This window comes from Blastomyces dermatitidis (genome assembly GCF_000003525.1).
Source record: "Blastomyces dermatitidis ER-3 genomic scaffold supercont1.1, whole genome shotgun sequence".
In the NCBI taxonomy this organism is placed as follows: Eukaryota; Fungi; Ascomycota; class Eurotiomycetes; order Onygenales; family Ajellomycetaceae; genus Blastomyces; species Blastomyces dermatitidis.
In genome coordinates, this window is record NW_025544774.1 from 7890993 (window position 1) to 7906044 (window position 15052).

Below are 15052 nucleotides of genomic sequence, written 5' to 3' on the forward strand. Positions count from 1 at the left end.
CAACATCAGGGGTATCACGGTAACAACATAAACATATGTAGCTTGTCAATTTTTCACTCCAATTCATCCAAAACACTCTCTGGAGCAAAATCCCGTTGTCTCGCCGTCATCATGCGTTGTCTTCTCCCGCCTGTCAATTTCTTCGACACAGATATTGGCCCAGGGCTTCGCTTAACGTCAGAATCTAGTTTAAGATATTGGAGTTTCATGAGCGAGTTCTCAACGTCACTCTCACAACTTGCATAGCTATAATCGAGCGAATCCTGCCGCTGCTGGGGCATGAGATTTTTCTTGGATTTTGTTGCTTTTTTCGTTGGAGAGCGGGAATGCAATTCACGTTCGAGGCTGGCGACTCTCTTTCGTAGATTATCATTATCTCGTTCTAATGCGATTATTCGATGTTCTGAAGATGTTTGCGGGTCTTCGTGGACTATATTAAATTACAGGAGTTAGCCGAGTTACCGCAGAATAATAAAAAAGAAAGTAGACGTGGTTGGGAGCACGTACTCCTTACGCCCCTTGACAGTAAGTCTAATTTTTTATCCAGGTGCTCATCATGACGTGATTCCTGTATTCCGGTTAGCTTGGGTGTACCATGTTTAGTGTTTAGTTTAATAACAATATTTACCTGTTCACCCCAGGCCGCTTGCCATCGTCGCTTCTCTTCCTCAAGCCGCTGCTCCATCTCCTGCCAACATTCTTCCCGTACCTCCTGTTCGATCAACATGCACCTTTCCTCGGCTGCTCTCCAGTGGAACTCAGCTTCTGCTCTCGCAATTTCTTCCTCCGCCAGTTTTACGGCCAAGGCATCGTAGTCATCACTAATTTTTGCAATTTCCAACGCTGCAGTCTCTAACTCTTCCGCTGAAGCACAATACAGGCTGGATTTGGACTTGTTAGCGTGAGCATAAGTTGGACTCTTCCTTCCACACCCCGTGTTAGCCAAGATTGTGCTTGTGACGGAGGGTATGCGAGGCACGGTGACCTCGCGAGCCAATGCAGAATAGCGCAAGATCTGAGAGGTAGCGTTAAAGTCACCCTGTGCGTCTGCAGTCACAATCATAAGGGCTCTTTGTGGGTGTCTCGGATATGAAGTCCCGTGGTTCGGCGAAGGGAACGAGTTAGAGAATAAGAGTTCGGTGAGTTTGCATTGTCTGTAGGGTACCAGCGCATTCTAATAGGTATTTAGCAAATTTTTGCGAATGGCTAGTAATTTCGAGGTACATACCTTATTTCCGTCCTGGAAATCACTCTGCGTTTGGAGACATTGACCCAGATACATCAAACTCTCGTTAATTTTCCCAGCTTCTGCAAGTGTTGCTCCCGCAGTTTTCGCATTTCTAGCGCGCTCAGAGCCTACGCACAGATAATAAGTATAGGTTGTCTCAGGATAATGATCCATGCGTAGTTCTTACCAGCAAGATCAACCACAGTCAGCGTATTTCCAATCCAGGATTCTTCACCAAACCTCCTATCTCGGACTCTTCGTTTCACTTCAACACAGAAGAACCCATGGCTTCGTGAGCTGACACTATTACTTCCTGTTCCAGTCACTTTTCGCTCCAGCAAGCCAGTCTCCAAGACCATCAAGGCTTCTTCGTAAGTGCCGCAAATAACCTTCCTCAAACCAGCTACAACTTTGCGATCCGGTGAAGCTTCTGTAGGTTTAAATAGTAAATGCCGACGCCTTTCCTTCTGGTTCATTGCGGGTCGACAACTGGTTCTTGAACTTAAGGGAGTAAGGAGATCAAAAATTCGATCATTATATACTTCGTACATCGATACCAATACCACAGTCTCCCCTTCGCTCGGATTAGGAATCACGAATTCGCTCACGTCCGGCGATTGAGGGAGCGTACTCGGCCGGTGAGGCAAATGACGTCGAGGGAAATTTATAGTAGACATCGAATCCTGTTTGTTTTGAGAGGCAATCTTAGCTACATGTTTTGAAATTTTAGGGCGGTTCCAAAAAGGTAATTGGGAAGGATTTAGGGTTTTATTTGGAGAAACCCAGCTACTGCCATGACCGTCAACTGATTCCATTGTTGGGGAGACAAGTCGAACTGTTGACGTGCATGAGCCTTGTCTATGGGTATGTTTTGGGGTGCTTGGAATGAATCTTCCCAGAAATGGGCCGGTTGAAAAAGAGTCCGCATGTAAAATAGGACAAGGGAAATTAGAAGGGCTCCGTACCGTCATAGGGGTTTGACACCTCGACACAACAGACATCGGGGTCTGAGCCCTGGACCCTCGACCTCGTTCGTTCCATGGATCACTATAAATCATTTCGATAAAGGATCTCGCAGTAAAGAGCTGTGCTTCAGATGGGTCGGAATCCGCAATGGACGATAGCAATAGGGGGTTATCTTGGTTATCCAAATTCTGAACCGTTGACGAAAGGGAACGGAAGAGGACATCGAGTGACATCTGCGTTATTCCGCGCTGCGATTTCGACCCAAGGATAGTGTGTGTCTGAGACAGAGAAGTAAGCTTGCGGGCTTTTCACTTGCTCGTCGATTCTCAAAATATTCATGAAGTCAATAAGAGATGAGACAAGAGACATCAAACCTTTCCACTCCCAGTGACTCCCAAGGTAGCAACCAGGCCATCTCTACCATCACAAAGAACACCTTTTATCAAACTGGGCATCCCAATTTCTTCAAAAAGCTCTAGCTGAGAGGCATTCTCTTCAAAAACTTTTGTGAACCCGAACTTCTCAACTGCTCGTTTTCTCGAATCGTTTGGTGGCTGCAGCGTGATATGAGTAGGCCAGACGGGACGTTGGTTTCCATCGTCTTCAGACAATTGGGGCTCTGGGCGCTCAACTGTGAGGTATTCCTGCTTTGGTATCTGGGTCGCTTCTTTCTTGTTCATTGGTGGCCGAAGCCGCAGATAAACCTGAAAGAGTGATGTTTGCCCAGTGGAGGGCTTCGGGCCAGATTCCATGTTATCGATTTTAGACACACTAAGCTAAATAATTAGGACTTTGTAAATTATGATTAACCAACAGCGAAAAGGAATCTGATATAGAAGTAAACTGCGACTGTGGTTGCTGTCTGTGATCGTTTGTTGTCTTTGTGTGTCGGAAAATCGGTGCGGACCGGACTGGTAGGGGTAATTAAACCGTTGCCAGGGCAACAATCGCATCGCTGGAAGCCGCCAGAATTGTGGATAGGATGTCAAGGCATCGAGCTACTGACATAGTTACTTACTTACGTAGACACGAGGAAGAAAGCTCAGATACGGCCAACTGACTTTTTGACCCGTCCTTGGCTAGACTTAATGGCCTGTAAGGTATCAACATCCTTTCTGGGTTATTTTCAAAGTTTAGAATCATGCCATCGAAAGTCCAATCAATGGTTATGATAGCCTGGACTGAGAAAGAAAGAATACATACACCATTTGATTACTTTGCATTTTAGCTATCGATCAGTTATATTAATTTAGCTGGATACCCTCCTACTCGGTATGGTTCTGAGTTCGCATCAATGATAAGAACTCGGTTTCGGAGAGAAATTGCTCATAATTCACTTCGTCGCTCCCTACCACCTCTTTTCCACACTCAGGACAATCATCGAAACTGTCAGCCGGGTACACATGATGATTGACACACTTGACGAGTTTGCTGCACTCAGGACTTCCCCAGGCTCGCTCCACAGATCCGGTTTCAGCCGGAAATAGATAGGGCAGCTTGTGATTTGAATATATTGCGTGCTTCGTTGAATCAACCAGCTTGACATACAACCCTGCCGATTTTGGATAACGACGGCATAACGTCGCCATGCGCTGTATCGTCAGGTCAAGATCTAGCTTGAATGGACCCAGTCCACTAAAATTTTCACGAATAGCGGTGTCATCTGGCACATCTCCACTAAAGCCCCTTGCTTCGTCCGCGATATCCCTACCTCGTGCACAATTTAGTTTGACAGCTCTCTTGGCCAGAGAGTAGAATCCCAGCTGTAAAAGGCGTGTTTCAACCTCCAACGTATTTAGAGACTTGGATTCGCATTCAATTATTGAATTATTGAGGCTGCTGGTATTTCTGTTACTGTGTATAATGACGGTGCGACGAATGGACTCGGCAAGAATCCTGCACTGGCATGACGGGTCATCGAGTGTTAGCAAGAATTCGGATGTTTTTAGCAGGTCTACAAGGGATGTGTAGCGACATCGATAGAAGAGAAGAACGAATCGTAAACCGAATGGAGAGTTGGTTTTAGGAATTTGAAGCTGTTCTTGAAGGTGCCTTAGGTCTGCTTCTAGTGGTATGACAAGCTGTTCTTTAGGGCCGTCAGCAAAAAGGTCGATATGATTACCATATAGAGCACAACAATACCTTTGATTTCTAGGACATGGGCTTGGACTTCGGCAATTCCTGAGCCGCGTTCTTGAATCACGCGTCGGTTATGTCCTGCAGACAAGGGACTAGGACGGATTTGGCTGCGAAACAGTTTAGATGTTTCACGGAGCATTATATCGGAGTGTTGCAGTCGTTTCCCCAACATGTGGTACTTTCTCCCAACATTCATGATGAGGCAATCAACAGTGCTTGTAAGTTTCTGCGGGTTCCTGTTGATTATGACATCGAGTGCACATATATAAAGGCCATTATTGCTACAACATTCGCTGGTGTTCGTTACTCGAAGACATGGCTGACATGGCTCGTTGCATTTACCTCTACACCTGCCATGGGAGCATCGCTCCTGACATGGTTGCTGGCAAGGGGGACATGATTCATTCTCATGGCACCTGAAGTCTTGAATCAGATAAAAAAGCATAGAAAATGGCGAGTCGAGGGCCAACTCACCCCGCATCACAGTTGTGATGGCACCCTAGCTTCTTGCCACATTTTTGAGCACATGGAGCATGCCCTGTTTTGTGGCAAGTTTCACATACCCCTACACACCGATGACCACAGTCGAGAATGAAATCGCAAGCCTCTGAGCATAAAGGCTCCTGGTCTCTAAAACCACAGATAACCAAAAACTTGTGTCCACAGCGTAGTGTTAACTCTTCAACAACAATTTGGCATAATGGAGGAATGTTGGACTTCTGTTCTGCACAGGGAATCATTATATCATGTCGGCAACGAAGACTCCTTTTGCTTGATGAGGCAATGCAAGATCCACAGGGTTCCCAGCACGCCTTCGTGCATGGGTGTTTGCATGTTTCATGGACTTTATTGCATTTTGCTTCACATTTCATAATAGAAGACGCATGGAGCTCGAGCGGGTGGCAGCTACCTTGCGTTAGCATTGGAAAAGGATTTGTGGCATTTCGCTCTCTTCCGTCCGTACCTTTGAGTACAAATGTGTCCACAGGGGAGAAGTTGGTTGCATCGCGCCTGGCAAGGAGGGATTTTGGCGAAATCTTCTGGTTGCTGAACGGGAAAGTAACCAGGATCATGGCTCAGATTTTGAGAACATGACCGTATTTTAAGAGTCATCCCAAGTCTATTTTGAGAGCGGAATAGTTGTCTACGCGGAAAACGGCACAAATATAGTTAGAATGTTGTGACACCAAGAGAACTGAACTAGCGAGGAACTCACATAATATCATTCCACATGGGAACGATCTGTAGCGATTGCGAGTTTCCAAAAATATAGAATCCATCACGGGCTCTACTGCATGCCACGTTGATCCGATTTATCGTTTTCAAAAACCCAGGACGGCATTCAGGGTTGCTCCTCACCGTAGTCAAAATAACCACTTTAGCCTCCTCGCCTTGGAAGTTATCACTGCGGACATCAGGCTACGAAACAACATCAACGGAGTCTGGAAAACCTTACATGGTTGATATGCGCAACATTCCGGCCATATCCAAGTCCACCGGCCCTGGCGATTCCAGTTCCTTATCCGTGAGGAAACCCTCGAGAAGAGCTTCCTTATCACTTTCACTGAGCCACAGGCTACATGAACGATGCAAACTTTGGATTAATTGCGCTAGCTGGCCGCTGTACGGTGTCTATCAGAGTTAGCGTGATACTGACCGTTGAGAAGCTCACTTACTAGAACTGCTATGTCACCTAGCCCATATACATTGCTCTGGACCAAATATTGAACCAATCCTGAAACCATTTCAACTTCAAATCTATTTGAAAACGATTTTGTTGCGCTAGAAAATCCAAAACACTGGTCCTCGGGAATCCTATGATCGAACCAATAGGTTCTATCTCTCAGCCCGCCAACAGCAGAGTGTAGCTTGGTCGAGGGGTGATCCAGTAGCCGTGGATAGAGTGTGCTTTTAGCAATCTGTGATATATCTGGATGCATTCTGCGCTGGACACTTAGAATCGAATGTGGTAGCGTCTTAATCCCAGACTTGCTATTCGTCAGCCTCTCAAAAAGAGATTCGTCCAGTCGATACAGGGACCCAGTTTTTGTTTCTAAGGACAGAGATTGTTCTACGAGTTGAGGCCTAGCACACTGTATCAGTTATTATAGTATTACGCCGGGATAGGGGTCACTTACCGAAGTTGAAGCGGGTCGCCAATGAAAATAGCATGCTCTACAGAAGGTAGCAAGGTGCAAAGACTATGTGCTTCCATAACTTCCCCAGCTTCCTCGCAAATGACAACTCGTAATCTCAAGCGTTGTAGAAGGGACCATTTGGAAGCGCATGCCGTGGTGGTCAATCCCACAACTTCCTGCATAGAAAGACAGCGCGCCTCAATTTCCTCACGAACAAGCCGCAGCCGAGACACTGCGGCTTGGTGTTGGAGATGAATGTTGACAATATCCTTTGCAGTCGCCTCATGATCAATCTCAGAAGCCCATTTTGCCATTAGTTCGCACCTCTCTCGATGTGAAAGCATCCAAATATTTTCCATGGCATCGCAACTGTTCTGTCGCATTTGGGATAATACATCCCGCAATACATGGTAGAATATTCCAAGGTCGATCTGCCGATCGTTTCCTTCAATGCTGTTTCTCCCTAGGAACATGGCAAAATCTCCGCTCACGCTTTCAGCCAAGACCTCCAGGTCTCCCCCGGAACTCCAAAGCGCATACGGGAATCCGCCTATTCTCTTATGTATACCCATGCTTTGCAGTGGGTCATCAGTCCTCGCTGCAAGCATGAACTGGCGGTATACATCCTTGTAGTTGTCACGTAGATGTTTGGATACTGTGTACCATCCTAATTTGTTTGGGGCATTGGTAGCTTCGCAGATGTCTGATCCGTCAATGGCAAGGTCTAGATGCTGGTTAGCAAAAGCAAATGGATTGTTGGAGCATTGATAGGCTAGGGGAAGTATATAAGCAAATATACCTTTGGCTGCTCCGTACTCCTTCGCCCTAGTATGTCTCTCAATTTGCCTAAGTTTGGTTGAAGATACAAGAGATTTCAAATTGTACTTTTTCGTCCAATCTTCCCTGCTTCCACCCCCAATTCGAGCTATCTTCCTTACACCTTTCTCAAGGAGCTCTTTCAGAAAAGCATCAAGAGCGTGATTCGTTAAACAGACAACCAAGATAGGTGTTTGAGAGGAGCCCACTGCGGAGAGTATCGCTTGTACAAGAGTAGAACCCAAATAGGTTTTTCCAGTACCTGGAGGGCCTTGAACCAATGCAAGTTCCCTATTCATGGCTTCCACAAATGCGATAGCCTGGCCTTCGTCGAGCCCAGTACCTTCCTTGAGAAATTGGAGAAATTCACTTTTATCTGCAATAAGGTCTCGTAGTGGCTTTCCCCGGCAGATTGCGTCCTGGCTTGGATTTTTAAAATCTATCACCGCTCCTTCAAGTATTGAATACGACGGAGGTAGAAGGCCAACATTTTCCTCTGATTCTCTTCTCGGAGCATAGTACCGAGTGAACGCTAAATCTGACCTTTGTAACTGTTGAAGCCGGTTTAGAACTGGGTAGAAACCATTTAGTAGTCGCCTTGGAAAGTCGACAAGAACGAAGCGACCACTAGCAAGCCCTTGAGAGTAACGCACAGTTCGCCGTAAGTCATCGATATTTTCTGGCTGAGCAAAACGTAGCTGAACGGCGGCTTTGGAATTGTCAGCATTTATTGATAGTAGAGGGGACATTGTTCACATTACCTCTGACACCCTTTCCACCGCGCGAAACCATAGAATCGGTGCTTTGACTCAAGTAAGCCTCGAAAAAAACCACAGATAATTCATTTCCCTCGTTATCAAGCCCAACTAGAGCCACAACCATCCCGTTTTCGAACCTTCCGGAATTAAATATTTTTCGTCCACGTAGCTTTTTCGGGCATAGGTAACTAATGCGGACCATGAGCCCTTGGCGGTCATGGAAAAGAAGCTCTTCGAACTCAGCTTCCCAGAACAAGTAGCATCGGTTACCGTTTGGAGTATCCTCACATGGTTCATAATCAGAACCGTGACTGCTAATTGTCAGTAACTTTTGCGCTGCGACATAGACACAATCCTTTAGTCCCTCCACATTTTCGTATCTTAGGTGGCGAAACAACGTATCAATTAGGCGCTCTGGCCCTCGGGGAAGAAAATGGGGTTGGTTAAACGGTTTAAACGGCATATATGGGCCGCGCTGGGACAATATTTCATCCGCAGTCGGAAGGATGTGTATGTTCCTAATTCTGACAAAATCGTTGTCATGCCTAGCCCCAGCATTAGCAAGATGGCCGGGGCCATCATTCTCAAAATGTCTTCCATCTATAGGCGTACTACGCGGCGCAAGAGACAGGTAGTTGGTCGATGCAGAAACAGGTTGGGGCTCGCTGCTTTTCAGATTGCTGACTTTGAGTGATTTTGGCAAAACATGGGCTTTGACATTCGTGTCCTCAGGAGATATCGAAAGTGTATGCATGATCAAGCTATCCAAAGAGAACCATTCAACAACTCAAAACAAAAGGACTGGTGAGGACAAATGTGTAGCTGTAAAAGTCGTTCTGGAAGGCGCGTCACCGCGAAGTAATTGGGGCTCCTTGTGGGTCGCACAAGTTAGAGCTGAGATAGTGAAGTTTATCTGGTTCTGGAGAGGAAAAGAGAAATAATTAACATCAGCTTAAGGTGAAGGCATGTGTTTAGGATTCAAGAAGACAATGGAACGAGAGTGAAAAGTAAAAAGCAACACTCAGGGCAGAGCAGCAAGAAAAGGAGGGCAACATTGGCTAGAGAGCATATAGATGTAAATTTCAGGAGACTTCACTATTTATTGCATTGGGCTGCGCGACCGAACAGGAGTGATTTAGAGGCAAGCCAGAAACGTGTTGTGTTGGTGTATTATTCTGTGATTGAGGTTGTAATTGTCCATGGAGGCAGTAAATAAACGCGAGGACGTTGTGGTTTAGTCATCCAGGGGCTCCTGCAGTGGACTTGAGATGTGGACGGGCAAAGATACCACCTCAATATCGGGTTCCCGACATGCCACGGTGGAATATAGTTGCTGTACAGTTTAACCAAGCGGTCCTGGCGGATCATAAGGACTGTAATTCCTTCCGTGAACTTGTGCGCATCCAGATGCAAATTAGAAATCTTCATAAAATAGAGTACCTGCTAACATTAGGAAATAAGGAATGAGACATTATGTGGTATTAGACACACAATATTTGCAGTAATATTACTACAGCAGAAAAGGGATCTTTCTTCCATCGGAATGCACCAGGAATGAAACAAACTGGAAATTACCACATAATGGCATATCCGATGACGCAATGAAAGATGTCTCGGTAGTGACACAATAGAACAGCGCTAGGTCTCTTCGTTGGAAGGTAAAATGGTAACAATGATATAAACACACAGCATGGCGGCGGAAAACTTGATGGGAAACCTCAACTCATGATAGAGTTGTATAGCAGAAGTTCATTGGCAGAATTAAGATTGCAAATGTCCGAGGAAATCAGCGAAACTCGAACAGACGGCTGAGTAATGACAAGATTTCCAACCAGAATAAAAATGCCGATATGGCAATCCGAACCATTCACCATGCCGAACCAAAAGTAGTAGACGGTAGGGTTAACGACAAGATAAAATCGAATCGGTCGCCTAATACTAACCAGTCTTTCGTCCAGAACGGGTCCTTCTGGTATTCTTCCTAACAGTCTCCCCGGCAGCCTCTACTGAGGTGGTGTCAGGGGCTATGGAATTTTCAACTTCTACAGCCTTAGATGTTTTGGGTTTAAGCCGTCGACCTCGAGCCTTTGATGTAGGGGAAGTTTCCTCTTTAGCGGGAGCTTCGTCCGTACCTTTCTTCTTTCGTCCTTTGGTCGGCTTTCCCCTAGGGCTCGTGAGTTGCTCGGTTTTGCTGTCATCCACCCCACCCGCATCCGCAGCGATGCTCTTGCGCTTGGGAGGTTTTGCAGTCTTTGCAGCCTTTTCCGCTTTAGCTGTCTTCGCTTTCTTTGGAGCTGGCTCAGCTTCTTCCTCGCTCAACTCTTCAACAGCCCTTTTTCTCCCGGTGCGATTACCCTTCTGAGGAGCATCGTCCTTTAACGCAACAGGATCAGTAAACCATTAAACGGGCTGGTAATGGCATAGATGAGTACTCACGTAGGTATCCTTTTTCTCCTTGGAAACTCGAACCCGGAATCCGGATTTTCCCGGGCGATTCACTTCCACGTCCTTGATAAATTCAATACATTTGTATAAGTGATCCATTTTCGTAGAGTAAAGGTCCAGCTATATCAACTTACCCCCTTCCAATCTGTGTCAGACACATGTCCTTGCGCAACAGCTTCACGGAATTTTTCTTGATTGTCGACGGAAATTTCATCATATCCGTCGATCAGAGTACAGTCCCTTTCATCGCCCACTATCTCTTGGATGCTTGCAATCTGTCGTGGAGTGACACAGCCCCTGTTGAGGGAGGGTCAGAAAAATCATGCATCAAAAGCTAAGAGAGGGTTACCAGTGTTTCCAAGCCCAGCTCTGAAAGTTCTCAGTGTCAACCCAAGTACCGAGGCGTAATTCTCCCTTCAAGATCTTCTCTTTTTTCTCCTGGCATTCTTTGTTCTTGCACCCGGCCCTGCTCGTGCTGGCCTCCTCTGATTTAATGAGGAAAGAGGTTAGCTATGTCTACCATGGCAGATAGATACCTTCCGTAGTTCTGCATATTAACGAAAATAAAATTGGAGGAGTTGAAGGTTGAAGACACATACCAATCCGATATGTCGGCATCGCTGAACGGTAAATGGTGTAGAAAGGCCGAATCGAATCCACCACGGAAGACCACCGGAGACGAGATAATTTTATCAAATCCAATGCACTTCCTCTCTATTTTCTATTTTCTATTTTATTTTTAACAAGAGAGATGCCAATGTTGATCCATGAACGGTGCGGCGCTGGACAACCTTTTGGGTGTTAAATAAGCTGTCGTGGGAGCGAGGCAACGTCATTCCAAAGTTTGCCGATAAGAGCCCGCCCGCATTTTTAAGGGAATTATTAGTAACTAACGCCACGGCACCCTCCTGATAATTTAAATCAAATGGTTCCCTTTTCCCTGGAATGAAGACCTTAAATGCCTCATCATACCTAGGTATTATTTGCGTTTTGTTTAAATAATTGTGCAGCTATTTGAGAATAGCTATATAACGCTAAACCCGATTTGAACGGCGAACTCTAAATTTTGGGACTTCAAAAATTTCCCGTCTATCACTCAAGATCGGTATCTTCATCTACCCTGACCACATTTAACGCAGCTCTGTCAAGCGACAAATAAATGATCTAGCTTAATTTACAGTTCCCGCTTTTTCGCAATCTTTTGGCAAACTCTCACCCCCAGAGCCTACGCGGCGCAACTCAAACTACGGTTCCCCTCCGATTAGTTCGGGCCTCCCACGACTACCCGTACAACACTCTCAGAATGTCCGAACCCATTCCCGAATCCATCCCGACCAGTCAAGATCCGCGCAGCAAGCGGCCCCTAAAACGCCGCGCGCTCACCCCCGTCTCTGAACAAGCTACCCAAATCCAGTCTCTCTTCAAAGACCCCTCAAAGGACATCCATATACCTGCCCCCTCCAAACCACGCACAAGCGCGTCCCTAGCGCCACCGCCTGAAATAGTCGCTAACGTTCAGGGCTCCTCGGCTGGTGCGGGTTCTGGAGAGTTCCACGTCTACAAAGCCAGTCGAAGAAGGGAATATGAACGCCTAAAGCTCATGGAGCACGAATTGAAGATGGAGCAAGCGGATGAGATGTTCGAGCGGAGAATGGAGGAGGCTAGACGTAAGGATGAGGAGAGAACGGAGAAAAATCGGAGAAAAAGGGAGAAGAAGAAGAAGGCGAAGGAGAAAAAAGGTGCTGCGGCCCCTTCGGCTGCCGGTCCTGATGCTGAGATGCCACGGGAGCGGAATGGCGAGAGGAATGCCAATGGAGGCGCGGATGGGAATGAGAATAAGGTGTCTGGAACGGAGAACGCTACAGATGGACCTAGGGAAGAACTTGGTGTTATAATTCACGATGATGACTGATTGATCTTGGGGTTACATTATTTCATTCGGTTGCCTTGGAAGAGACAGGAAGTAGGAATTGCAGTCCAACGCGATGCTACGAATTAGGTGATAAGGAAAAGATAATATGATACCCACATAGCTGCTTTTATTTGTATTTGTATTTAATTAATTTTTCGCTTATCATACAGGTCTAGATGCTGTTGAATGATTTGCGTGAGGTGGGAAAAGATTCATCCAAAGGTTAAAAGCTCTAAGTCATTTATTCATCACCACCGCCAACATTCGCCGCTTGCTTCAGAGTTTTGGCACTACAGATATCATCGACTCGAAGTAACATGCATGCGGACTGTAGCAAGGAACGTTAGATGACATTATGTTGTGGGACAAAGATTTTGAAAAAAACACTTACCTCGACTGCAGTTTTGATGCTCTGTAATTTGACTGCCTCAGGCTCCCACACACCATATTCTTTCATATCAACAACTTCTCCAGTATCTCCATCAACGCCATAGGTGTTGTTACCTTCGACATGTTTGGCTCTTAGGTTCGTAAGGATGCGAATAGGGCTGGCGCCAGCATTCTGGATGAGTGTTCTAGGGATCACTTCCATCGCATCTGCAACAGCCTTGTAGGGCCACTGCTGAATACCTTCGACGGATTTTGCCAGCTGCGACAATCTCACCGATACCGCCATCTCGGTTGCTCCACCACCTGGTGAGAGACGAGGATGGAAAATGACATTCCTTGCAACGGACATCGCGTCTTGTAAATTCCGTTCAATTTCGTTGAGAATGTCTTTTGAAGGGCCTCTCAACAAAATCGTGCAAGCTTTAGGGCTCGTGCATTTCCTGAGGAATGTAAAGTACTCGTCGCCGATCTTCTCAATTTCGAAAATGCCACATCGAGTTCCGACGTCTGATTCTTGTAGGTCATCCACTCGATTAACGATCGTTGCACCGGTTGCACGGGCAATTCTGTTGTTGTCAGTCTTGCGAACACGTCGAAGCGCAGTGACATTCGCCTTGACCAAGTAGTGCTGCGCCAAATCTACAAACTGATTAGTTCCTGCAACTTAATTGCATAACCAGCGGGTTAGCTTACCGGATACACCCTTCTCGGTAATCACAAGATCCGGTTTCAGAGCAAGAATTGCATCACACATAAGTTTAACCTGCTCCTCCTCGATTTGCAATATCCGGTTCCAATCATCCTCTTTCGAAACTTCGATGTTCGTCTGCGACTCTCCCTTCTTATATTCAAGAGGGCAATCCAGAAGGATAATTCTTGGGTTTTCTATTCTCCGCCGCATTTTGGGGTGGGTGATGTCCTTGTTGAGCATGACTCCATCAATGACCTCGCTATCCTCAATCTCTCCACCCGGTATCTTTTCTACACGAGCATAGCGCTTGATATCGACCTCCTGTTTTCCACCACCAGCATCATGTGAAACTGTTCTCACTGCCTTCAATGCCAAGCTGCACATGAGTTCTGACCACCGAGAAACAAACTTCGTGCCAATTGAAGACTGTATCAATTTATACATATCTTTGTCATCGTGAACATCCACTGGTAGAGATATATCTTCCACAATGGCAAGTGCATCTGAAAGAGCCCGTTTGAACGCGGAGATGATAACGACAGGGTGGATGTTTCGTTCGAGTTGGGGGAGAGCCTGAGCCAGCATTTCACCGGCTTGAAAATTATCAGCAAGTGACTGAAAGTGGTAGATTCACGGAGAAACAAGTACCCAAAATTATCACAGTTGTAGTGCCATCACCAACTTCCTCGTCTTGTGCTCGGCTGAGTTCGATCATACTCTTTGCTGCGGGGTGAGCCACCTCGATTTCTCGAAGGATGGCATGTCCGTCGTTGGTGAGAACAATTCCTCCCATGGGATCAAGAAGCATCTTCAACATAGCTTTCGGCCCAAGACATGATCGAATAATATCTGCCACACTGCAATGCTTCGTAAGCTATGATACTCTATTGTGGGGTGGGATGCTGGAGGGGCATCTCAACACCTACGTCTTTGCGGCTGTAATGTTGGACAATTGTGCTTTCCGACCGACTTGTCTGTCCCCACTCTGGGTGTCTGTAGGCAGTATGTGAGCAAGCTATGCCTCATTCCACTATTGAAAATGATGGGTTTCACATACTCATCACCACCACAGGAGCCTGCATTTTGGCGAGAATCTAGATGGTTCTCTGCGAGCGGGCAAGGGTAAAGTCTCAGGCGGAAGAACAGCAGTGAAGCGCCGAAGTTTCGTAATAGAATAGAAGGACAACTATGTTAAGAAGAAAATAATAGAACACCTTGTAGCAAACCTAGGTGTTGGAGAACAGTTGGGGGAGGAAGCTCTTTTGGCGTCACTGATGTTGTCACTTTTTTTCTTGAAGTGGGAAAGGCCCAGCAAATTCCAGTCTAGGCTAAAAGCAGCCTAGCGCATCAAGCTTTGATGATGACAAGGGCATCGTTCAGCATTGAAAACACCGTGACTGCCGACTTTGTTCAACTGGCGACAGAAACTACTCGGAGAAAATTATGAGGAGTATTTAAGACTTCAGCTCTATTTATATGGTATCCTAATATCCCAATATCCGGCCAGTCGGTTGGAACGGCTATCTCCTCACTGGAGTAACAACTAACCCCAAAACATATGAGCACTTG

At 46.2% G+C, this 15052-nt stretch overlaps 5 protein-coding genes across 5 annotated transcripts; 1 reads left to right on the plus strand and 4 right to left on the minus strand.

Moving 5' to 3' along the window:
- Positions 1-53: 53 nt before the first annotated feature.
- Positions 54-3417, minus strand: BDCG_01090 (kinesin family protein; the record flags this gene model as incomplete). Its single annotated transcript, XM_045416602.1, has 10 exons — positions 54-430; positions 508-568; positions 629-1174; positions 1229-1356; positions 1416-1911; positions 2194-2472; positions 2569-2970; positions 3125-3192; positions 3217-3370; positions 3400-3417. The coding sequence occupies 10 exons, from the start codon at positions 3415-3417 to the stop codon at positions 54-56; spliced, it is 2529 nt and encodes an 842-aa protein (XP_045272294.1).
- A 42-nt stretch (positions 3418-3459) lies between these two features.
- Positions 3460-8799, minus strand: BDCG_16275 (uncharacterized protein; the record flags this gene model as incomplete). The annotated part of the gene is made up of 10 exons (XM_045425525.1): positions 3460-4280; positions 4337-4749; positions 4808-5239; positions 5298-5477; positions 5550-5738; positions 5790-5965; positions 6010-6418; positions 6472-7195; positions 7271-7996; positions 8049-8799. The coding sequence occupies 10 exons, from the start codon at positions 8797-8799 to the stop codon at positions 3460-3462; spliced, it is 4821 nt and encodes a 1606-aa protein (XP_045279434.1).
- Positions 8800-9983: 1184 nt separating this feature from the next.
- On the minus strand, positions 9984-11108 carry BDCG_01093 (uncharacterized protein; the record flags this gene model as incomplete). Its single annotated transcript, XM_045416603.1, has 5 exons — positions 9984-10418; positions 10482-10553; positions 10625-10787; positions 10840-10975; positions 11090-11108. The coding sequence occupies 5 exons, from the start codon at positions 11106-11108 to the stop codon at positions 9984-9986; spliced, it is 825 nt and encodes a 274-aa protein (XP_045272295.1).
- A 96-nt stretch (positions 11109-11204) lies between these two features.
- BDCG_01094 (uncharacterized protein) lies at positions 11205-13005 on the plus strand. Its single transcript, XM_045416604.1, has one exon. It carries the CDS (start codon positions 11794-11796, stop codon positions 12400-12402), a length of 609 nt encoding a protein of 202 aa, XP_045272296.1. The 5' UTR covers positions 11205-11793; the 3' UTR covers positions 12403-13005.
- On the minus strand, positions 12504-14888 carry BDCG_01095 (T-complex protein 1 subunit gamma). Its single transcript, XM_045416605.1, has 6 exons — positions 14541-14888; positions 14410-14476; positions 14132-14340; positions 13486-14076; positions 12794-13431; positions 12504-12730 (listed from the first exon to the last, which is right to left on the minus strand). The coding sequence occupies exons 1-6, from the start codon at positions 14563-14565 to the stop codon at positions 12644-12646; spliced, it is 1617 nt and encodes a 538-aa protein (XP_045272297.1). The 5' UTR covers positions 14566-14888; the 3' UTR covers positions 12504-12643.
- Between the last annotated feature and the right edge of the window lie 164 nt (positions 14889-15052).